The sequence below is a fragment of the Dama dama genome, chromosome 24, assembly GCF_033118175.1.
Source record: "Dama dama isolate Ldn47 chromosome 24, ASM3311817v1, whole genome shotgun sequence".
Lineage (NCBI taxonomy): Eukaryota > Metazoa > Chordata > Mammalia > Artiodactyla > Cervidae > Dama > Dama dama.
In genome coordinates, this window is record NC_083704.1 from 12,502,316 (window position 1) to 12,527,805 (window position 25,490).

The 25,490-nt window shown below is 42.9% G+C and overlaps 1 protein-coding gene across 2 annotated transcripts in view; it reads left to right on the top strand.

Annotated features, from left to right (window-relative positions):
• CMTM8 (CKLF like MARVEL transmembrane domain containing 8) overlaps window positions 1-25,490 on the top strand; it is a 151,161-nt gene that overhangs the window by 55,254 nt on the left and 70,417 nt on the right. The window contains exon 1 of one of the 2 annotated variants that reach the window (XM_061129088.1): window positions 1,382-1,563. The exons of the other annotated variant lie outside the window; for it this stretch is intronic. Coding sequence (XP_060985071.1) covers window positions 1,417-1,563 — 147 coding nt within the window. The 5' untranslated portion in view covers window positions 1,382-1,416. Of the gene's footprint in view, window positions 1-1,381; window positions 1,564-25,490 lie in introns of those variants that run through there. 2 annotated transcript variants of the gene reach the window in all.

Sequence of the window (25,490 nt, forward strand, 5' to 3'; positions counted from 1 at the left end):
TGACAGGACATTGGGGAAAAAAATGTCCCTTTTGACCTTTTCCCAAAGGTGGAATGGAATGCCTTCGCTGTGACCTGAGAGCAACCCTCTATTTGTGAACAAGGATTATTTCCTTTCCTTTAGGGCGTTCCTGAATAAAATAGAATATTTCTTGCCATTCTTTCACCAGACAGAAGGAGAGTGTGCCAGGAAGATGTTCTTGTTGGCAAGGTGCCCACCTAGGCATTTTACAGACGGTTCAACTGAGGTGCAGAGACGTAGGGCCCCTTGCTCCTGGTCACACGGCTGAGAAATGCAAGTGTTGAAATTCGGGTCAGCCTGACATGCCTCCATGCGTGGGGCTCCCTCATCCCCTCCCGCACCCCCGGAAAGCACAGCGGAAAGTCAGAAACTTCACTTTGCACAACCCGCACAGTTTTCAAGCTCTCCCCCAACATTTCCTCCCGAGGGTGATGGGACACTGATTCATCGTGACTAGGGGACCCCAAAGATCTCCGCGTTCCCATCTCCGGGCCAGGCGCGGCCCCGAGGCTCCCCGCATCCGCGCGATCGAGCCTCTGAGAGCGCCTGGAAGCGTCTCGCCTTCCAAGTCCGGCGACGAAGCCGGTTCCTCAAATTGTTCCCGGCAGGAGGGGCAGGAAATCCCGCCCGGCTGCGGCGGCCGCCGCGGCGGGAGGGGGAGACGCTCCGGCCGGGCTGTCTCGGCGGCCACGCATCGATCTCGTTCGGGTCTAAGGTCCGGCCAGCTCGTACCTCCAGCCACTCTTTCGCCACCTGGAGTCATCGCCCCGCCCACCCCTCCATTCCCGGAGCCACGCGGCCCGGAGGCCTCGCTCTTCCCGGGGGCCCCCGAGCCGCGGGCCGGCCGCCGCCAGGTGCAAAGAGACAGGTCAGCGGTGACCCGCCCCCGGGAGGCGGTGCCTGGCTGAGCCGAGCAGCCGGCGGCCGCGACCCCGGGCCTCCCTCTGCAGCCCCCGCGCGCCGCGCCGCCGCGCCCCCGCGCCCTCCCGGCCGCGCAACAGGTGAAGCGCCCGCCGGCCGGCGGCGCCTCCGCGGGGCGGTCCCTCCCCGCCCACCGCGCGCCGCCCCTCTCCACGCCCCCTCCCCTCGGCCGGGCCTCCGCCGCCTCCCTCGGCCGCCGGCGGCTTCCCCCTCGCCGGGTCTCCCGCCGCGGCGCCCCCGCGCAGCCCGAGAGCCCGCGCTCGCCGAGGAGAGGGGGGCGCCGCGCGCTCGCCAGACTCGCGCCGCGGCCGGACGGGCCCGGGCGGGCGCCCCCCGCGCGCCCCCGTCCCGCCGCCGCCGCGCTCCCCTCCCCCCGCCCCCGGCCGGTGTCCCCGGGCTCGGAGCCGCGCGGCCCGCCTGGACGCGCCGGGGGTCCCCGAGGCGGGGCCGGCGCTGCCCGGCCCCGGCGCGACGATGGAGGAGCAGCAGCGCGCCCGCTCGCACACGGTCACCACCACCGCCAGCTCCTTCGCCGAGAACTTCTCCACCACCAGCAGCAGCTTCTCCTACGACCGCGACTTCCTCCGCACCCTGCCCGGGCTCCTCATCGTGGCGGAGATCGTGAGTGCCTCGGGGCGGGCGGGCGGGCGGGCGGCGCCGGGGCGCAGGTGGACCCCGCGCCGTGCTCCTCGCCTGGGAGCTTGTTCACATCCTTCCGACGGCTTCGGAGGAACGCTTTAGGCTCAGCCTCGCCGTCATCCCAAGGTGCCGGACTCCGAGACCTCCTCTCAGAAGAGAGTCCCGTCTCACCCTGGGCTCTTCTAGGGGAGAGGGTCATGAGCTTTGGGAGGAGTGTTGGGGACAAGCCCGACCTGCTGGGCCCTCTCTGCGGCCGTGGCGTGTCCTCGGAGCGGGATGCTCGGTGAACATTGAGTTTTTGTTCATGAGTGTCGGGGATATCTGGTGCCTCCCTCACCTGATGTCCACGCGGGTGGCCTTTTCCCCAAAAGCAAAGCTTCTCGAAGATCAGGGGAGAAGACTTCTTCTTTTTCCTGATTATCTCCTTGGTAGTAAAACTGAGGTGAATCGGGAAGCGTTTACGGAATAAATTCCGAGGGTCTCCTGTCTGGTGCTTTTTGAGGATCAGAGAGTTTCTTGTCTGGTGCTTTGCACATCCTGGTTGAAGACTCAGACCGTTGCTGGGAGGGAGCACAGAACCAGCCTTCTCCTCTCTGCAGGAGAACGTGGACGCTGAGACATCCAGTTATCGCCCCTTCAGGTTTCCTCCTGGCGGAGAAAGGTCCCGGGCTTGCTAACAGCTAACGGAGGCTACTGTTTACTCTCTTCAGGTGCCAGGGGCTCATCACAAGCCCTTTAGATACCCTCCTGCCCTCATTTCCCGCACAACAGCCCTATCCTGTGAAAAGTGAAAGAAAGTGAAGTCGCTCAGTCGTCTCCGACTCTTTGCGACCCCATGGACTGCAGCCTCTTTACTCTCTGAGCCACGTGGGAAGCCCATCCTGTGAAGGGAGCTTTGATTATGACCCCATTTTACATGTGAAGAAACTGAGGTTTAGAGAGGAAGTAGGTCACACCTGGGGGTGGAGGTGGGATTCAGACCCAGGCCTGCCTGTCTCCAGGGCCCCGCTCTTAACTGTAATGGGGCATCCCTTCCTTCTGCCATAGCTCACACTGTTTACTTGGGCCCTGTTCAGTTGTATCTGACTCTTGGCGGCCTCATGGACTGCAGCTCACCAGGCTCCTCTGTCCATGGGATTTCCCAGGCAGGAATACTGGAGTGGGTTGCCATTTCTTACTCCAGGGGATCTTCCCAACCCAGGGATTGAACCCACATCTCTTGGATTCCCAGGCGAATTCTTTTTTTTGTTTTTGATTTCCAGACTGGTGTATTTCAAAAAGGGTGTCATACAAAAGGGAAGGGGACCATGGCTTTTTCCAATGACAGGTGGAATTCTTTACCACTGTGCCACCTGGGGAAAGCCCGATATCCCTCATACTTTCACTTGAACCTTTGTGGGATTGAAATCTAGCTTATATGAGCTTGGGGCCGTGATGGTACCAAAGTGCCTGAGGACCCCAGTTGCCCTGAGAAACCTGCAACAAAGCGTGTAACATAGCTCATCCACTTTTCCAGAGACTCAGAGCCACCCCAGACCAAATGAATACATCCTGGTTGGTTCCAGTGTACAGAGAGTTTGAAGTGTTGGCTTAGCCCATCCCCCATTTCGTTCCCCCAGCTGGCACTGAGGCTTTTGGGAGATCCAGTAGAAAGCTTGGGTATTGGAATCACCTTGCAGGGCCTGGCTTATAGGAATTCAACAAATATTTGCTGTGTGGATGAAGGAGTTGGCAGGCTCCTCTGCTCCACCTGAGCTAGTGGCAGCTACAGTGACAGAGGTGGGGCTTCTCCCGTGGTGTGGATGCGGACCAGGTGTAAAGTAAAACACCTCTTGTTTCCTGATTTATGATCAACAGACTCCATGTTCCATGCTTTCTCTGGAAATAGGAAAGTGAGAGAAAAAATGTAAATTGCCCACGATTCTGTTACTAGAAATAACCACTGTTAATGTGTTGGCATGTACACTCTTTGATTTCAATATGTTTTTGGAAACTGATGGAAAAACATGTGAGAAAAATTATCCTGAATTATTACGAGAGTTTTTATTTTTGGCGATCTCTATATGTACAGGTTTTAGAGTCCTTGGCCTACAGGTAGACATATAACTTTCCCTCACCATTGCTGCACCAGAGGTACCCTCATTCGCGTCTCTTAGACCTAAATAATGTGTTTATAATGTTCCTGATCCCTCCCCCACCAGTGCTGTTATCCTTGGCTTTGCACTCTGACAAATGGGGCTTTAGCCTTCTTGGGCCACCCCTTCCCCATGCCCATTATACAGACACCTTTATGTCTTTGGGTTAGATCAATAACCAGTGCTGATCTTAGGATATCATAAACACTTTCAAGAGGAGCCGCTGAGCAGTCTATGAGTGCTTTTCCTTTGCTGTCCAATTTCTGGTTTTTCCTGGAGATTGTAATTTTCCATTTCTGAGATCTCTAGATACTTAGTCACTAACATTGATATTTGAGTCTTCACTCAGGAAACTGAGAGACAGCAGGTATTCTATCAGGGTTGTCCTCTTGACCAGCCCTCTCTGGGAACGTCTGACCTCCTCTCACCCGGGCTTCTCATCTGGACACAGCTGATGGCCTGGGGTCTCCTGCATGTGCCTTTTGAAAGCCCTTTCCCCTTTCTCCTGGGTTGGATCCTCTGCCTCCCAGGACCAGTGTCCTCCTGTCTGGACTCACTCTGACTCAGGGGAAACACACACCCTCTGGTAGTCTCCTAAAAAAGGATGCATGTGTAAATCGAGAGGCGCATCTTTCACAATGTCTTCATTCCACTGCAACACATAATTAATAGTTTGACTAGGTGAAGAATGGTAGATTGGAAATTTTTTCCTTCAGAATTATGAAAGTATTCCTCTGTTATCTTCTAGCTCTTCTAATTCTTTTTAAAAGATTCCAATTCTTGATCCCCCACCCCCTTTCTGGAAACCTATAGAATCTATTTTCTTCCCAGAGAGCTGTGACATCACAGTGGTGTGCCTTCACATGGGTGTTTTCTTCCGTGATACCAAGAACTTGTTCTCTCGATCAGGAAAACTCATGGACATTCAAAGAGATTTAAAACATTTTTTTTTTTTAATTTATTTGGCTGCACTGGGTTTTAATTGCAGCACATGGAATCTTTCATTGTGGTGCACAAACTCTCTAGTTGTGGCCCCTGGGCTTAATTACCCCACAGCGTATGGGATCTTAGTTCCCTGGCCAGGGATCGAACACACACCCCCTGCTCTGCAAGGCAGATTCTTAACCACTGGACCACCAGGAAGTCCCCTAAAGAGATTTTTTTTTTTCCGTTTATGTTATATTCATTTATTCAACAAATATATTGAGCACCAGTTTTGAGCCAAGCTAATTATTCTTTTTCTAGGCATACTCCAGTTTGCCTATGCCAAATGTTTAGAATGGCCTGAGGAAGTAAGAAACATTCTCTAAGCCTGCTTTATCCATTGTAGTGGAAATTGCTGTAGAAAGTTAAGAAACCTTCACTGAAATGCTGTTTTAACTAAAATTTCTTTTACACCATCTTAGCTTCTAGCACAGTGACTTTAAAGATTTAATGAGCATAAAAATCACAGTGAGCACTGTACTAAAATGCACATTCTAGAGTGCTGACTACAGAAATTCTATTTCAGCAAGTTTGCTGCAGTGAGACAGAAAACAGCATTTTTAACAAGCTCACTAGATACTGTTGCAAAGTGTTCTTGGAAGATCCTTTGAGAAAACAGCTAGAGAATGCTTAGATACTTTCTTTTATCATAATATACTATTATCTATAAAACAAATGTCAATAGCTAGCTATTTTAAAAATTCCAATTACTTATGATATTTCAAGTAAGTCAGTTGATGATTGCAGAGTTTCTTCCAGTTGTGCTGTTTTATAGATTACTTTTATCTGCACAGAGGTTGGGCATGTGGAATGGCAGAGGGTGTCTTCATTCGTCAGAAGAACGCTTCCTGAACTCACTGTCCATACGCGTGTGCTCGTTAGTTCAGTTGTGTCCGACTCTTTGCAGCCCTGTAGCCAGCCAGGCTCTTCTGTCCATGGGATTCTCCAGACAGAAATACGGGAGTGGGTTGCCATTTGCTACTCCAAAGAGATTCTTAAAAATTTCTTTTTCTTTTTTTTTTGGCCATGCCACGGGGCTTGTGGGATCTTAGTTCCCTGACTAGGGATTGAACCCAGGGCCCCAGCAGTGAGAGCGCCAGGTCCTAACGACTGGATCACCAGAGGATTCCGTAGAACTCTTGAAAATGTTAAGAATCACCCTAAATAGTATATACTATGTTTTATTGATCCAGTATACTGTATATTTTATAAATATGTTTATTTTTGTTTATATTTTAACATCTGTTTATATTTTAACATCTGAGTCAGGATGTAGCTTACAGTGGATGGTTTTTTGAACTGTAAGGAAAATGGAACCATGGATTCTTTATTTGGGGGTGGAGGCAGGTCAGGTTTCAAACTTTTGCTGTTCCAGCCCTCAGATTAAGTTAGACCTGCCCCCAGAAGAGTGTTACTTTCTGCCTTGAAAAAGCAAAATACGGAGACAAAGAATTAGTAAGAACCTGGCTTCTTGCTTGAGCCTGGGGGAGATAATAGAGAGTAAAACACAGTGTTTCCCCAAATCTGTTGTCAGGATCCCTTGGCCTGGCTTTCTCACAGAGGTGACCTGCTAAAACACCCTAGACGGTGCCGGTGTAAGATGGCATGGGAACCAAACTGTAGTGGTTTCCTTCCTCTTAAAGTTTTGTAACAAGCTAGAAGCAATCCAGGACTTGACCTGTGACCTGTAGGATGTTGTGATCTCATAACAGTTATGAGGACTGGAAGAATAAAAGTGATTTGTCAGAAGCTGAGTTAAATTGCAGCCTTCCTGTTAATTGGCAACTTCAAAATGAGTTAGGTCATGCAGGTAATAATGTCAGATCGCCTCTCATTTACTTACTGTCATGAGCAAACTCAGTTGGGGCAGGACAGATAGGGTTTCCTGAGAACTGGCACCTAAATTAATTTATCCTGGGACTTCCCTGGCAATCCAGTGGTTAAGGCTTCAAGTTCCCAATGCAGGGGACAAGGGTTCGATCCCTGGTGGGGGGAACTAGATCCCACATGTGGTGCGGTGAGGCCAGGAGGAGTTAAATTAGTCTATCCTGGTGATTTCTTTTTAAAGAAGGATGAAGACAGTTTCTTAATCTTGGTAGAAAAATGAGAAAAATGCAAGTAAGAAAAAAAAAAACCCTGAACTGTGTTCCCCACAGTGGTTCCTGTCAGGCATGTCAATATTGACCCATGTTTGGGCGTGGGGAGGCTTTGGGTTATTGTCATGCCTGGGGTCTCTCCTGGTGTTTAGCGCCCTGGGGGACCAGGGAGTCTCATGTCCTAAAGCGCTTGGGACGGTCCCCAGCCATGAAGAATTGCTTCGCCCGCTGCCTACAGCCCCACTGTTGAGAAACTCTGGGCGAACCACTGTTTACCCCTTGGAATAAACCATTCCATGGTTTCTTCAGTGGCTGTGTATTACTTATGTGCAGTTTTAAAAATGCAGTCCCTTCTGAACTACTCCCCGTTTCCTGCTATGACCATCTGTGCTGGACGTCTTCCATTTGTCGCTCAGAGGCACCCTCCACCCGGCTCTCCACCCCGTAGGGTGACTTGCACGGACCTGGCCGTCTCCAGGGTCCCCTCGGATGTCACACTGGATTCCAGGGTCCTCCTGGCACCTGGAGGATGCGGCAGGTGGGAGGGGAGCTGGTTCAGGGCGCTCGTTCTTGGGACCCCTCCCTGCCAGGGCTCAGCAGCCCAGCTGTGTCCCTCTGTACAAGGCGGGCTCTGGCAGCCCTCGGCCCTGGGCTGTTTTCCCTGGCTCTGTTATCCGGTCACTCCCAGCCACTTCCTATTGCCAGGGCCTGCGCAATGGCTTGTGGTTTTCCGCACCCTACCTTCTAAATAAGACCTTTATAAAACTCTGCTCAGATTACCCAATCTGAATGTGCCAGTTTCCTGGGAAGACCTGATGAATTACCTTTCCACATCAGCGGTTCATTTCTTTAGGCATTGTGTTTTGTTTTGTTTTTCCAATTTTTAAAAACATTTTTTCTTCTGCTCCTGGCTTTAAAAAAATTATTGAAGCTCTTCAGTCAGTCTTAATGGGTGAGTGCATGCTAAGTTGCTTCAGTTATATCTGACTCTTTGCAACCCTATGAACTGTGGCCTACCAGGCTCCTCTGTCTATGGGATTCTGGAGGCAAGGATACTGGAGGGGGTTGCCATTTCCTTCTCCAGGGTATCTTCCCGACCCAGGGATTGAACCTGAATCTCCTGTGGCTCCTGCATTGCAGGTGGATTTTTTACCTCTGAGCCACTGGGGAATCCCAATGACCTCCATAAATATCCAGGCTCCTACTGTTCAATTTAGGTTTCTTTCTTTCCTGTAACAAGGATGTAACAAACATTCCTTAAGCTCCATCTTTCTGGATATTCTTTTCAGTTTTTCTATGGATGTGTACTTAGGATTGAGTAACAGGGTATATGAATCTTCCTTAAAGTAAAATTTTGTTGATGTATACAGTAAAATTTACCCTTTTTAGTGTATCGTTCTATGAGTTTGGGCATATCCAGGTTTCAGATTCAGCTTTATTGAGATTATTAGCCATAACAGATTGATGATTTTTCTTTAAAAAACTAAAAATAGAGCTATCGTCTGATCCAGCCGTCCCACTCCTGCGTATATATTGGGAGAAAAGACACGTGCCCTCCTGCATTCACTGCAGCATTCTTTACTACAGTCGAGAAATGGAAGCCACTGCAGCGTCCATTGACAGACTCACGGATAAAGAAGTGGTACATACATACAGTGGAATATTACTCAGTCATAAAAAGTAATGAAATAATGCCTTTAGCAGCAACGTGGATAGATGTAGAGATGAAGTAAGTCAAAGACCGTTATCATGTGGTATTACTTATATGTAGGATGTGTATGTCCTTTAATATACACCTGAAACATTTAAAATCAACTGTACTTCAAGAAATAATCAAATAAAAAACAAAAAAAATAAGAAAAGTAAAAATAGACACGAAAAGTTGACCTTTCAAAGGTGTACAATTCAGAAATTTTTTAGGATATTCATAGAGTTGTACAACTTTAATCATTATCTGATTTTAGGACATTTTTGTCACCACAGAAAGACACCTTCTATCTGTTAGCGGTCACTCCCTGGTCTCCCCTTGACTCAGCCCTTGGTAGCAACTAATGTGTTTTCTGCCCCTGTGGATTTGTCTGTCCTGGTTATTTCTTGTAGATGGAATCCTATAGTATGTGGCCCTTTCTGTCTGGCTTCTTTGACTTAACATAATGTTTCCAAGGGTTATCCATGCTCCAGGAAGTCTCAATACTTCATTCCTTTTATTGCCAAAGAATATTTCATTGTAGTATACATATATATATATGTATAGTTTATCTGTTCATCAATTGATGAACATTTGGGCTGTCTCCACGTTTTGACTGTTATGAACACACTGCTGTGAACCTCCATGCACAGGTTTTGTGTGGACTTAGTTTTCAGTTCTCTTGGGCATTTACCTAGGAAAGGAGGGTTCAATGATATGGTAGGTCTTTGTCTACTATTTGTCAGGGTACTGCTAGACTCTTTCCAAAATGGTGACCCTAACTTACAATTCCAGCACCAATACTGGTTGAGTGTTCCGATTTCTCCACATCCTCACCAAGATTTATTTTCTGCCTTTTTCGTTCTAATCATCCTACAAGGTATGAAGTGATACCTCATTGTGGTTTCAGTTTGTATTTCCTTGATGACTAATGATGTTGAGCATCTCTTTATGTCATTTGTCTAGCGTCTTTGGAGAAGTGTCAATTCAAATCCTTGGCCATTTAAAAGGAACAACCAGGCCCTGAAAAGTTGAAAAATAATGTCAACAGCAACCTAATAAAGATAATGTTAACAACCAAAAAATCCTTTGCCATTTAAAAAGCCAATTTCTCTTATTGTGGACTTGTAAGCATGCTTTTCATCTTCTGCTTATCATATATCAGATACATGATTTGCAAATATTTTTCTTCCATTCTGTGTGTTGTCTTTTCACTTTATGTGATGGTGTCCTTTAAAGAACAAGGGTTTCTTAATTTGATAAAGTGAATTTTGTGTATTTTTTTCCCTTGTTGTTTGTGTTTTTGATGTCATATCTAAGAAGACTTTGCCTAATGCAGGGTCACAAAGATTTGCTCCTCTGTTTTCTATTGAAAGTTTTATAGGTTTTTTTTTTTTGGGGGGGGGGGTGGCGCTGCACTGCATTGCAGGCATAACTTCCCTGACCAGGGATTGAACCCGTGCCCCCTGCAGTGGAAGCACAGAGTCTTAACCTCTGGACTGCAGGTAAAGTCAAAAGTTGTATAGTTTTATGTCTTACATTTAGGTCTGTGGCTAATTTTGAGTTCATTTTTATATTGAATGTGAGGAAGGAGGGTTATTTCATTCATTTCCGTGTGGCTATCTAATTGTCCCAGCACTATATGTTGAACAGACAATTTTTCCCCCCACTGAGTTGTGTTGGCACCCATTGTTGAAAGTCACATGGTCATAAGTGTAAGGGTTTATTTCTGCTTTCTCAGTTCTGTTTCATTGATCTAAATATCTGTCCTTATGCCAATACCACACTAACTGTAGCTTTGTAGAAAGCTTTGAAATCAGACTATGAGTTTGCAAGTTTGTTCTTTTTTCCAAATTGTTTTGGCTATTCTGGGTCTCTTGCATTTCCTTGAATTTTAGTATCACCTTGCCAATTTCTGCAAAAAGGGCTGCTGGGGTTTCAATATGGGTTGTGCTGAATCTGTAGATCAATTTGGGGAGTATTGCTATTTGAAAACTGTTTTCTAATTCATGGACATGGGGTATCTTTCTGTTTATTTACATCTCTAATTTCTTTAACAATGTTTTGTAGTCTTCAATGTACATATCATATATCTTTTGTTAAATTTATTCCTAAGTATTTTATTCTTTTTGATGCTATTGAACATGGAATTATTTTCGTAATTTCATTTTCAGATTGTTTATTGCTACATCATCAAAATCCAGTTGAGCTCTGTATCCTTAACCTTATATTCTACAATTTTGCTGATTTCATTTATTAGTTCTAATAGTTTTGTGTTGGAGTAGGGTTGCTTTATGTATTTTTAAGGCTTTTGGTATTACTGCCAAGTTGAACAGAAAGGTTTATACCAATTGGCATTCCCTCTAGTAGTGTTTCAGTGGGTTTGTTTCATCTAATGCTCAAACTTTTAACATTTTCTCATTTTCTTGGAGTGGGAGATACTCTAATAAAACCTGATTTGGCATAGACACCCACCAGTCAGAGCATCAGCTAATATCAGGGGGGCCTTGGACTTGTGAAAAAAGAAAATTTTTTTAATTTGTATTTCTGTGATGATTAAAATTTAACACATTTAAAATATGCTTATTAGCCATTTATTTCTTCTTTCAGTAAATGCCTGTTTTTCCCCTTCTACTCACTTAAAAAAATGGTCTCTTTCTTTAAAAATGTTTTAAAGATATAAAAGGGAGTGAAAAAGTAAAAGCATTAGTTGCTTGGTCCTGTCCAACTCTTTGTGACCCCATGGACTGTAGCCCGCCAGGTTCCTCTGTCCATGGAATTCTCCAGGCAGGAATACTGGAGTCGGTTGCCATTCCCTCCTCCAGGGGGTCTTCCCAGCTCAGGGATCGAACCCATGTCTCCTACGTTGCAGGGAGATTCTTTATTGTCTGAGCCACCAGGGAGTGAAGACATTTATGAAAATTTACCTCCAAGGAGGGAAATAAGATTGGTTTGAGGGATGTATTTGAATAGGGAGGTTTGCTTTTTAACTCCTTATTTTTTATATGGTTTTAATTTTTTTGTAATGAGAATGTACTTATGCATTAATGTAATTAAAGAAATTTAGCAGTGTGTTCATTGTAAAAAACTTCACACCATTTATATATAGAGTGAAAACTGAACATCTCTGCTTACTTACCTCCTTCACTCTATCCAGCAGCTACCCGTATCTACTTAGTGTTCACAGACCTTTTCTGTACGTGTGCATGTATATGCACATAGTATCAGACGTGCACACATGCATGAATGAGTGTAGTATACATATTCTGCAGGTTCTTATTCACTTAGTGATACCTTGATATTTTTCCCTATTGCTTTTTTGTTGATTTGTAAGTTTCCTGTATAAGTATTAACTTTCTCATGTCACTTGTTAGTATCATTTATGCCATTTTCATCAAAATAAGTTTCTAATTTGCATGAAATCTAGAGTCTTACCCTTATTCAGCCTTCTTGGGTTTACTTTGCTTAAACATGGCTTCCTTATACCCAGGATTATACAGATATTTGAAGAAAATACCATGCTTTTAAATGTTAAAAATATTTACCAGCAGGAGTTCCCTAGTTTTCCAGTGGTTAGGACTTGGTGTGTTCACTGCCAGGGCCTGAGCTCCATCCCTGGTCGAGGAACAGACCCTGCCAGCCATGCGGTGCAACCAAAAATAAATAAACACTTTTTTTTCCTTTCTTTTTTTTTCCATTTATTTATATTAATTGGAGGCTAATGACTTTACAATATTATAGTGGTTTTTGCCATACATTGACATGAATCAGCCATGGATTTACATGTGTTCCCCATCCCGAACCCCCCTCCCACCTCCCTCCCCATCCCATCCCTCTGGGTCTTCCCAGTGCACCAGCCCCGAGCACTTGTCTCATGCATCCAACCTGGGCTGGCGATCTGTTTCACACTTGATAATATACATGTTTCGATGCTGTTCTCTCAGATCATCCCACCCTCACCTTCTCCCACAGAGTCCAAAAGTCTGTTTTATATATCTGTGTCTCTTTTTCTGTCTTGCATATAGGGTTATCGTTTTAAAAAATTGTGATCTGAAGGTATAAGTTCTTTCTGCGTGGATAAGAATGTAATTTCGTGATCATGGTTATCTCCCCTGCCAGAGTGAAGTAAGTCAGAAAGGGGAAAACAGATATCATATATTCTATGGAATGTATGGAATCTAGAAATATGGTCCTGATGAGCCTATTTACAGGGCAGGGGGCCCAGCAGGGGAGGTAGAGGCTGGGATGAGCTGAGAGAGTACGACTGTCATATATACGTTACCACGGGTAAATGCATAGCTAGTGGGAAGTCTCTGTATAGCATGGGGAGCTTAGCCTGGTACTCTAGTGCGTGGGAGGGCGGTTCCCGAGGGAGGGGACACGTGTTTACCTGTGGCCGATTCACACTGTTGTATGGCAGAGACCACCACAACATTGTAAAGCAATTATCCTCCAATTAAAAGCAAATTTAAAAGAATGTAGTTTCATTTTTTCCCCCAAATGGGTAGCTAGTTGTCTCACCGTTAATCATATTCCCATGTATATGTAACTCTTTCTTGATTCTGAGTCAATTCTAAATTGACTGTAGCTTTATCATGCATTTAAATTTTCAGTAGGGTCAGTTCAGTCGCTCAGTCGTGTCCGACTCTATGCCCCGTGGGCTGCAGCTTGCCAGGCCTCCCTGTCCATCACCAACTCCTGGGGCTTACTCAAACTCATGTCCATTGAGTCAGTGATGCCATCCAACCATCTCATCCTGTCATCCCCTTCTACTCCCACCTTCAAACATTCCCAGCATCAGGGTCTTTTCAAATGAGTCAGTTCTTTGCATCAGGTGGCCAAAGTATTGGAGTTTCAGCTTCAGCATCAGTCCTTCCAATGAATATTCAGAACTGATTACCTTTAGGATGGACTGGTTGGATCTCCTTGCTATAAATCATACCAGTTTTTCTCTTTCTTGCTATACTTTTGTATACTTACACTAACACTTGGAGGTGATTTTTAAAATCATTGTTCCTTACATTCCACTCTGATTTTGACTGAGACTGCATTAAATTTATAAGTTAATTTGAAGAGATATCTTTATGATATTGAATCTTATCACTTAAGAATATTGTATCTATTTATTTAAGGTCATTTTATGCTCTTGAAGTCCTAAGTTTTTGCCAGATGAGTCTATGTATTTCTTACTATATTTGATAAATAGGATTTATAAAAAATGAATTGGATTTGGCAATTCTTAACTGTTTGTAGTTTGAAAAAAAGTTGTTGATTATTTTATATGTAGCCATTTTATTTGAATAATTAGTTCTAATTATTATTGTCCTAATTACTATAGTTAGTTCTATTATTATTTTATAAGTTATAGTAATATCTGAACAAGGGTGGTTTTCTTCTTTTTATATTTATACTGTTTTTCATTGTTGTGTAGGTTAGGACTGCTAGTGCAATGTTGAATGATTGAGACGAGATGGATATCTTTGGCTGACTCATAACTTTAACTGCAGTGTTTCCAATGCTTTAATTATAATACAGGTTTTACTGTGGGTTCTGGTAGATATTCTTTATTGAATTAAGAAAGGGAGGTTTAACTGTGTACATATTTTAATCAGGAGTGATTGTTGAATTTGGGAGGTAGTATTTGGCTGGGAGGGTGCCTTTCGTTAGGTCAGCATATAGGTTTTTTTTCCTTCTATTTGTTAAGGGAGTGAATTACATTAGAAAATCTAATGTTGACTCTTTCTTGTACTTCTGATATAATCTCTATTTAGTTATAATGTATTTTTTAAAGAAACTATTGGATTTTAAAACTTTCTTTTTTAAGTCTTGGATTTGATTTGTTGGTATCGTATCTGAGGGTTTTCTGTTTGTGTTAATAGAAGACCAGCCTTCTAGATCGCTTTGCTGTGTTCTATTTTGTCTGACTTTACTATTGTCCCCCCAGCTTTTTTTGGCCAGCATTTATCTGATATGTTCTTGTCCCTTTATTTTTAATTGAAGTGAGATTCACATAACATATAGGCATACTTCAGAGATATTGTGGTTCCAGACCAGTATAATAAAGCAATACCAAAATAAAGCTAGTCAAATGAATTTTTTGGTTTCCAAGTGCATATAAATTATGTTTACATTATACTGTAGACTGATAAGTATTTAATTCAATACATTTAAAAAACAATGTACATACCTTAATTAAAAATGCTTTATTGGTAAGAAATGCTAACCATCTCCAAGTCTTTAGCGAGCCATCATCTTTTTGCTGATGGCGCCTCTTGCCTGGATGTTGATGGCTGCTGACTAATCAGGGTGGTGGCTGCTGAAGGTTGGGGTGGCTGTGGCAGTTCCCTAAAATAATACATCGGTGAAGTTTGCTGCATTCATTGACTCTTCTTTTCATGAACAATTTCTCTGTAGCATGCTGTGTTCTTTGATAGCTCCTGACCCACAGTAGAGCTTCTTTCAGAGTTTGCATCATCCTCTCACACCCTGCCACTGCTTTATCAACTAAGTTTATATGATGTTCTGGATCGTCAGCAGTTGATTAAGTTCACCATCTTTTATGGGCAAGGTTTGTGGCACCTCAAAACAGTTACAATCGTATCATCAGAGATCACGGATCACCATAACAAATGTAATAATAATGAAAAGGTGTGAAATATTGTGAGAATTAACAAATGTGACAGAGACCCAAAATGAGCAAGTGCTATTTGAAAAAGTCAATAAGACTTGTTCGATACAGGGTTGCCACAAACCTTCAGTTGTGAAAAACACAGTATTTTTGAAGCACATGAAAGTAAAGTGTAATGGAATGAGGTATGTCCATAAAATTAGCTATTTTAAAATGAACAATTGAATGACATTTAGTATAATACATTCACAACGTCGTTCGATCACTTTTATCTAGTTCTGGAACATTTTCATCTTCTGAAAGGAAACTTTAATTTTTAATCTTTTTCCTTTCTCTGTCATCTTGTTAAGTCTTCTATATTGATCATGTAACTAGATTTTAGTTCTATACCCGGTCTGAGAATTCATCTTTCAATATGGAAATTTTTAACACATTTATATTTGTTGTGATAACTTATTTAGAGTTCTTAGTTTTCCTTATTTTTTTCTCTAGTGATTGTAAGTTATAAATTCTATTTCTATTTTGTTTGGAGTTATCTTTTAAATTTTACGCAAAGTATTTATCCATATTTTGCTAACTACCCAGAGAATTAAGATGTGTAACCACATAATTCCATTCAAAATATAATGCTAACCTTTTCGTTATCATGCTGTTTGTGTTAGATGGTTTTTTATGTTTTTCTTAAATAACATTTTTTGAGATATAATTCACATACCATACAGTTCACCCACTTGAAGTGTACCACTCAGTGGCTTTTGGAATATTCACAGTGTTGTGCAACCATCATCATAATCAATTTTAGAATATTTTTCATCACCCCAGAAAGAAACTCCATACTATTAGCAGCCATTCTCCATTTCCCCACAACCTCTTCCTATGCTATCACTAATTCTACATTCTATGTCTATAAAATTTGCCTATTTTGGACATCTCATATTAATGGAATCCCATAATATGTGATCTTTTGTGCCTGACTTCTTTGACTTAAGCTAACATTTTCAAGATTCATCCATGTTGAAGCATGAGTGAGTACTTCATTTCTTTTTATTGCCAAATATTATTTCATTGTGTGGCTTCATTTTATCCATCCATTCATGAGTTCATAGACATTTGGGTTGTTTCCCACCTTTTAGCTATTGGTAACGATGCTAAGAACATACATGTACAAGTTTTTGTGTAGACATATATTTTTGTTTCTCTTGGATGTCTTCCTAGGAGTAGAATTTTCTGGCTTAAATGATAACTATATTTAGCTATGTGAGGAGTTGCCAGACTGTTTTCCAAAGTGAATGCATAATTTTACAATCCCTGGGCTACTGTTTAAAAAACTAATTTCTTAGGAATGATTTCTTGCCAGTTGTCTGATGCTTTTACCCATAACATTGTTGTTTAGTCACTAAGTCACGTCTGACTCTTCTGTGACCCCATGGACTGTAGCCTGCCAGGCTTCTCTGTCCATGGGGTTTTCCCAGGCAAGAATACTGGAGTGGGTTGCCACTTCCTTCTCCTGGGGATCTTTCTGACGCAGGAGTCAAACCCATGTCTCCTGCGTTGGCAGATAGATTCTTTACCGCTGAGCCACCAAGCAGTAATACCATTTGATATTACACCTGTGATACCAAATGACTGTTTTGATGACTACAAATTTAAATTTTTTCATGCTACTTTTTGTGTCATTTGCTTTCTTGGTTTATTTTTCACTTTCAAAGTACTTCCCTGAGTAATTCCTTTAGCAAAGGTTTAAAGGTGTTGAATTTTTTTGAACCTTTGCACTTCTAAGAGCGTCTTTCTTTTTACCTTTACACTTGAGTAATTTCATTGGGTAAAATGATAGGTCTTAAAATTTCTTTTCATTACTCCTTTGAAGATGTTGCTTCATTGTCTTCTAGTATCCCGGGCTGTTAATAAGAGACCTGATGGTCTGGTAGTCCCTAGACAGGCCTGTTGGTTTCAATAATACCATACCCCACCCCCAACCCCTAACCTTGTGATTGCCATTCCCACAGATTTAGTTGCAGTATAACCTTGCATGAATGATGCCTTGCATATTCAATAACCGTAAGAATGTAGAAAGTTGGTGTGGATGGTGTAGCAAGAAATAGTAGGTGGATTGTCATTATACTATCAGGGTGAAATGGCTCATGAAAGGCAGTTTTGCAACCATATGAGGTTAATTATACCGGAGCTTCAGGTTGATGTGGTTAGGAATGAAACAAGATTGTTGAGTTTCCACTTGGAGTTTCCTGCATCCTGGTGAGATTTGTCCCTGGGCAGGCTGAATACCCTCACCCCATCCTGGGAGAAATCCAGAAGACCTTGAAACCCTATCAGAACAGCTGTAGCCTGATGTTCCCTGCTGAGAGCAAACCTTTGCATTTATTTCAGTGAACTATGAGGTTTATGGTATTTAAGTCACAGGCTTGTTTTACTAGCTTTCAAACCCACAACTCTAGGGGAATCAGGTTCTCACTTCCTTTTTTCTTTTAATGTCCTTTTAAGTAACCAAATTAAAAAAAAAAAAGTCTCTTTGAAACCTTTTGGAATTTTCTTCCCTTCTTTAGAGGGTGACTTAAAATTCATCTCCCCCAGCACTCCTTGGACCCTTTTATAACTATTACTCAGATCTGTCTTCAGTGCAGAGAAATTCCGTGTATTTCTTACATCTGTTCTTTCTGTTTTCTCCTTCAAAAAAGTCTTTATTCAATCCAGAAGTTCCAGGAGAGGTTAAACTATCTTCAATATCTTCTAACTTTTCTTTTATACATTCCTTCTCTGTGTTCTCTTGCAGAGTCCTAGGGAAATAACACTTACAGCTTAAAGTCAGATTTTCAGTTGACTACATTCTGCTCTTCGGTCCAACTGCTGAATTTAAAAAAAAAATTTATTGACGTATAATTGATTTATAATGTTGTGTTTATTTATTTTTAATTTTTGGCCACACCCTGTGGCTTATGGGATCTTAGTTCCCAAATCAGGGATGGAACCCTCACTCCCTGCATTGGAAAGCAAAGTCTTAACCACTGGACCGCCAGGGAAGTACCCCAGCTGTTGAATTTTAATTTTGGCTGTGATAGTTTTAATTCCCAATGTTTCGTCATTCTTTTTACTTTGCAGTCTGGTTGTTTTTTATTGAATCACTTTAAGACTGTTGGTATACAGTTGACCCTTGAACAACGTAGGTTCGACTGCCTGGTTCCATTTACAAGTGGATTTTTTTTTTTTGGAGTATCCAACCACAGGAGCCAAGGTTGGCCAACTACAAGTTTTACTTAGATTTTCAACCACCGAGATTCAGAGGCTCTCCAAACCCCTGTGTTGGTCAAACGTCACCCACATTTAAGCTTTCCTTAGTTTATAGAGAGACCACTTCTACTTGTTGAGTCTGTTGCTTCCCATATGGCTGTTTTCCTCAACCATTTGTTGATGATTGTCGGTTTGTAGGGCTTCCCTGGTGCCTCAGACAGTGAGGAATCCACCTGCAATGGGGGAGACCTGGGTTTGATCCCTAGGCTGGGAATAACCCCTGGAGGAGGGCATGGCAACCCACTCCAGTATCTTTGCTTGGAGAATCCCATGGACAGAGGAGCTTGGTGGGCTAGAGTCCATGGGGTCGCAAGGAGTCGGACAGACTGAGTGACTGAGCACATCACAGCACAGTTGGTTTGTAACTGTAGATGGTTGGAGGCTGCTTGGCCTCCATGAGAATCCATGACCCCCCAGGAATGAAGGCAGGTTTTCATCACGTGACCTTTGAAGACATGATCTAATGTCTTTTTTTAGAGAAAAGGAATTATTAATAGGGTGGGAGCAGCATTGGGGGCAGTGTGGCTGCTCGGACTTTGCTATGAGATGTGCAAATAGCCTGTTGGAGCATCTGGAAGTCTTGAGGCTTTACCTTGGGGGCTATTTCCAGAAGTAACTGCTGGAGAGGGTGTGGAGAGAATGATTAACTTGGCAGCTTTCTAAGTCTTTAAATTTTTTCCTTATCAAATAACCCTTGGCTCATTCTTTTCCCCACCTTTGCTGTTACCTTTAATCATTGGACTTTTTTGAGTGTCTGATTGGAAACTTCCCTTTTTGATGGTTCTCTATTTCCCTCTCCAGGGCTGAAGACTGGAAATCTTATTGCTTGTCATTAGTTTGTTGCCACATGCCTCCCAGGATTCCCTCATGGTTACATATTGTTGCTATTGCTCTTTCCAGCTTTTCAGCAGTACTGCATATTTTAAAATTATTTATATGTATGGTTTTTTTTATTTTTTGTCATTTCAACGGGATTTAGGGAGGATGGAGAGAGAAACATACAGGTCTAGTCAGCTGCCTTGAGAGAGTTCTGCTGTTTTGTTATTTATATAAAGGCGTATTTTATCATTTTATTTATTTTGCCCATGCTGAGTCTTTGTTGCTGCACGTGGGCTTCTAGTTACGGCAAGCGGGGGCTATTCTTTCATTGCAGTGCGGGGGCTTCTCATTGCAGGGGCTTCTCTTGTGGTGGAGCACAGGCTCTAGGGCACACAGGCTTCAGTAGTTGTAGCTCTCAGACTCTATCAGTAGATGTGGTGATGGGCTTAATTGCTCCAAGACCCGTGGGATCTTCTGGGACCAGAGACCAAACATCCCCTGCATTGCAAGTTGGATTCTTAACCACTAGACCACTTGGGAAGCCCTGTAAAGGCATTTTGAATGTAATATAAGGAATAGTCACCTTCTTTCTGAGTTGAAAATGTATTTTTCCAGCTTTTCGGTGCTTTGACTTTATTTATAAAAGCTTATCTTTTAAGTCTGTCTGTGGTGTTTTTTTCCTTACATTTGGTTCATTAGAAAGTCCTACCTCCCTAACAGAACTAAATATCATTAAGTATACATTGCTTTTTAAAATTTTAAATTTTCATCTATCTATGGCCGCGCTGGGTCTCCGTGGCTGCACGCGGACTTTCTCTGGTTGCGGTGAGCAGGGGCTCCTCACGGCGTGTGTTGCTTGGGCTTCTTCCTGCGGTGGCTTCTCTCGCTGTGGAGCGTCAGTAGTCGCAGCCTGCAGGTTCAGCAGCTCTGGTGCAGGGGCTTAGTTGCCCCCACAATGCGGGCTCTTCCCGGGCCAGGGATTGAACTTGTGTGACCCGTGTTGACAGGTGGCTTCTTAACCACTGGACCACCAGGGAAGTCCTCACACGTTAATTTTTGACCTGTATTTTTCTTGTAGTATGTGTTTTATGTTTAGCCTTAATATTAAAATTTACTTTAGCTGGAGGTAGAAAGTTGGGCTCTAACTTTGTTTTTAGATGCCTTCTCAGTTGCCCCAACATGATATTTTGATAATCTGTAAGTCTGTTTTTCATTAACTAATGTGGATTGCTCCCTCTAGTTCATTGATTTGGTTCATGTATCTACTTGGGTTCAACGCTATACTTCCTAGTCTATTCCAGTCTTTGTTCCCAAGTTTTAAAGATACATTTTAACATCTGATAAGGTAAACCACTCCCACCCATAATTTTTAGAATTTTTTTAAGAAGTCATTCATTGCCGTGCCCTGTCTTTTCTGTGAAATTATCTTGGCTTTTTAAAAAAATTTTTTAAACTTTTTGGCCTCACCTTGTGGCATCTTAGTTTCCCGACCAGGGATCAAACCCCACACCCTCTGCACTGGAAAGTGAAATCTTAACCACTAGACCACTGGGGAAATGCCTGTCTTGGCTTTTGAATGGGTTATTATATAATACCTAAATTAACTTTGGAAAAGAGATTTATACTATATAGTTTCTAATAAGATGCCTCAGCTGTTCCTTTGTCTTCTGTTACGTATTCCTGTTGATTCTTAGCTCTTCAAGGTCTTTTCCAATCTGTAATGTGAGTTTTACAATGTAAATTAATTATGTGTATCTTATTTATTCAGTCATCAAATGTGTGTTGAATAATTGTGTTCTAGAACCTTTGTCTAGCATTTAGAATATGGTGGTATAATACTTTTCTATTTTTATTTAAATGGGTGGTCAATGATAAGATGTAAGACTTGAAAAGAAACATATACGTAGGATAATATTGAAGGATAGTTTTTTTTAAAAACTCGCAAATTTTCAAATTTGAGCAGAAACTCAAGAGTCATTTATTCCTTGCTGGCCCTTTGTCTTTTACTCACCTCACAGACTTAAACCTTAAAATTTAACAGATGTAAAATACAGTTTCTTTCTATTTTTGCTAAGGTTTATGACTAGAGGTATTCCCAGGAAGGTGATAGTACTTTTCCTTAGATGCACACTTTACCATTCCTCTGCATTTAGAAGTCATTGATTTTTCACACTTGATATGAACCAGCCCCAGACTTTGGGGAATTCCTTCTTTCATTCCTATTTCTAGTTGAGCCACGATCTGAGGAAACAGTTCCCAAATTATTATTATTATTTTTTATTTTATTATTATTATTATTTTTTTTTTTATTAGTTGGAGGCTAATAGTTCCCAAATTATATGTGAGTAAGTCAGCCATACCCTGTGGGGTGCAAATGAAACAGTTTCATTGGTTGCTTCTCCCTCTTCCATACTCACCCAAGACATTCATGGTAACCAGGCTGGTGGAATCTCCCTTCTGCGGGAAAGTAATACATCTGTTGTCTCGGTCAGGTTTCACTTGCAGACAACATCTGCTGTAGCTAGTGGGAGCAGCCAGAGACTGATTATACATTACTGGACGGCTTTCAGAATTTTCGGTGAGGCTGGAGGCTGACCGGCACCTCCCAGGATGTCAGCCCAGAACCGGCCTGCCTGTCCCAGGAAGTGGAAGCAGGATGTCCTCAGGGCTCCTGGATCTTGGACCTCCCTTGTGACACATGGCCCCACGAGCCCCCTGCTTATCTCTCAATACTCTGAAGCTCAGGATGGGGAACTGGGATTTCAGTTATAGCTGCCACAAAAAACCAGACGCTGCCTTGGCTGAGTCTGCCAGTGGGAATGCAGAAGGTGCCAAAGCGTGTCTTCTGGCCCCACGATGTTGTCTTTGGCGTCTTAAGTCCTGCATGGTTGTGTCTGCCCAAACCCCATCGTGTGTGGGGCCTGGACTTTAGTCTGACTCCCGTGTCTCTTGAGAGGAAGCTGTGATACAAGGGGAGGGGAGTGGAACTGAGTTCTCCATGCAGTGCTCCCTGCAGCCACTTCCATTGGGTTTTACCAGGGTCACTGCAGCCGAGGTGGAAGACCTCCTGTGATTTGTCACACTTCCAGAACATTCTAAGGAACTCACTCCTTTTACATCTAGATGTGCATCTTCCTGCCTCACTTCCATCCTTCCTTTCTTCTATACGGCTTGCAGGATCTTAGTTCCCCGACCAGGGATTGAACCTGCACCCTCAGCAGTGAGAACTCTGTGTCCTAACCACTGGCCTGCCAGGGAATTCCCTCTAGATGTGCATTTGATTTCTAGCTCTGTGACCTTGCACAACCGATTAAAGATTTCCTGAACTTCCATCTATAATAATGAGAAGGGTAATGATGACTTTATAGGTTGGCAGATGAAGTGAGCTAACATACACATAAGCCCTATCCAAGAGGGAAATGTTAATTCATTTCTTGGGTAAATGTCGGCTTATTTCTTCCCTTCTTCCCTCAGTAGGTCCAGACTTTGTAGATTAATTGCATTTGAATGGGGCTGCATTAGGAATGAGTGGCCAAATCTTAGTTTCTAGTGAGTTCTCATGCACCCAGCAGTGAGCAAGAATATAGAATTTGCCCTCTGTGGCATGTAGTGGGATTAGGGTTAGGATCAGACTTTCTCTGCCGCAAGGCATGCCTCATCTTCCCAGGGAATCAAACCTGTTTGTTCCCCCTCCAGTGGGAGCATGGAGTCTTAACCACTGGACCACCACGAAAGTCCTAGGATCAGGCTTTTGACTAAAAAAAGCTAAAAAGTTACATTGAGAACCACAAAGACCTGCTTATTTTAACTTCAACACTGGTAGTTCATTTAGACTATGAAAGATTAATAGAAAGATCTGGCCGCAGTTATGAGGGATGCCAGCTTTGTAGATGTAGTAGGAAGGTTTCATCGATTTGTGTCCCTGTGTAGACTTTACTCAGAGAAGGTCTAAAAAACCATTGGGTGGCTTCATTTTCCAAAGGTCTGAGTTGAATGGCCTGTTTTGGAAAACAGGCAAGTCATCGACCTTCTTATCTTGCCTCACCCTTTCCTTCGTCTATCCAAAACCTAATTACCAGAAATGCCACTCTCCAGGGAAAAAGTAATTCAGAGGAGAAAGACGTCTCTATTGTTGATTTATAACCCGCCTTTGTTTCTGGAAAGAACTCGAGGCAGGACAAAAATCTTTGAATTGAGGTTTTTAAAGAATACAACTAGAAATCTATATCAGTCACAAATCGACAAGTTTCAAAGATCACTTTAGAAAAAGAAACACTTAATCTGAAGCACTAAACCTTGAACAGACTCCCAGGGCCATTCTTGAATGAAGTTCCCAGAGACAGAAAGCCGCCGTTGTGTCTAACACAGGCAAGTCAGCTAATGCGGTTCTGTCAGTTGCCTAACACCATGTGCAGCCGTCAAGGGAGAAAATATGGAAGACTTGTCAGCTCGTCTTCCTTCAGCTTTAAATTTACTTGAGGAGGAAAAAGTCTGTGTGCTTTGAGGCTCTGGCCTTCTGATTTCAAGGCCCAGCAGTTGCCTTAGAGATGGATGTTTGAGGAGATCTATAATAGCAATATCTAATCCTCTACTAGCTTGTACTTTGGAAGTCATGGCCCCTTTAACTGTGACATGAATCTTGAGTGGTTTTTCTTTTCACTCACATTTCAAATTAGGAGCTGATGTTCACACTGCCCTGGGAAGCGAAGGTTGGATTTTTAACTTCCCTTCATGTGATGAGGTTGATTTCCTGAGGGTTGGGAGACCAGAGCTCAGCTTACCTAGTAAGATCGGGCTGGCTTTGCTGCCAGCTGGGGATTGAAGCTTGGATAGGAGTCGTACCTGTTCTCCAGCTCTTGCGGACTTCAGAAAGATGGAGCCGTGATCCTTCTGTTGCTGACATACAGTTGAGAAGTAGGGAAGTGTTGTCTGCAGATTTAATCATGCCCCCAGGACTAAGATTCCTTCAAACTTCTTTGTATGGAATATCAAACAGTACTGAAACCTGTGTATGATTTAAAGAATGATACAACAAGTAACCATGTGCTATCCACTCAGGGTAAGAAACAGAACATTGTCTGATCTTAGAGGCCCCTGGTGTGCCCTGCCCACTTCCGCAGAGGTGACCGCTGTCCTGGCTCTGTATTCTGTAAAGTTCATGGTCTGGCCATTGTTTCGCCTTGACCTTTTTCAAAGGCATTTCTTTTAAAAACAATTATTATTATTATTGTTATTTTAGAATTTTGTTTTTGACTGTACCTTGCTGCATGTGGGGTCTAGGTTCCCCGACCAGGGATTGACCCCACCCCCTGCAGTGGGGGCACAGAGTCTTAACCACCGGTCCCCCAGGGAAGTCCCAACCTGGACTTCTTTTGAATGTTAAGAGAATATAGGATCACATATTTTCTTCTATGACTTGCTACTTTAATTCATCACTCAGTGTTTTCCATGTTGCTACATGTGGCTGTTCACTCAGTTTAGAACTTGTATTGTAATTCCTTACATGAATATACTGTAATCTCCCTCTTCTGTGTTGATGACCGCCTGGATTGCCATGTTTTAGATGAATTAAGTTCTCTTTTTTGTATTTCTCATTTTTTTTCTTTCTCCTCTTTGTTTGTGAATTATTCTCTGTCTGTTCTGTCAGTTGATTCTCCAGCCGTCCTAACAGGCATAACAGTCTGTCATCCAAGTCAAAATGAGTCTGTATTTTTCCCCTGCTCCCAAACAAAAAGATGACCTTGGAACTCTTAACTCAGGTGACATCCCTCACAATCTAAAATTGTTCTAGGAATTTAGTTCTGTCCTCTTTCCCGCCTGCAAGCTAGGCATGACACTTGTATACCATCGGCAGTTTGGTTTTATCCACAACCCACATAGTTGCCTGACATCCGTGCTCACTGTTCTTTCTTCCATCTCAGACCTCCCATCGGCCTTTGTTTTTCTGAACATCTTTTTCTTCCTCATTCTTGAAAGATTACTAGGCCAAATTCCACAGTGACATCATTTTTGTCCCAGTTCATTGAAGATATCATTCTTTGTCTCACTGGTTTCCATGGCTGTTGTCACAGTCGGCAGTCAAAATATTGTTCGCCATTTCTCTTTAACTGAGCTGTTTTTGCTTTTAAAATTGTCTTTGTCTTTATATACAGCAATCTCACTGTGATCAGTCAAGCTGAGGGGTTTCTTTTTATTTATTCTTGGGTTTAGTTGGAATTCTTGAATCCAGTGATTGATCTTTCAACAGTATTGAAAAA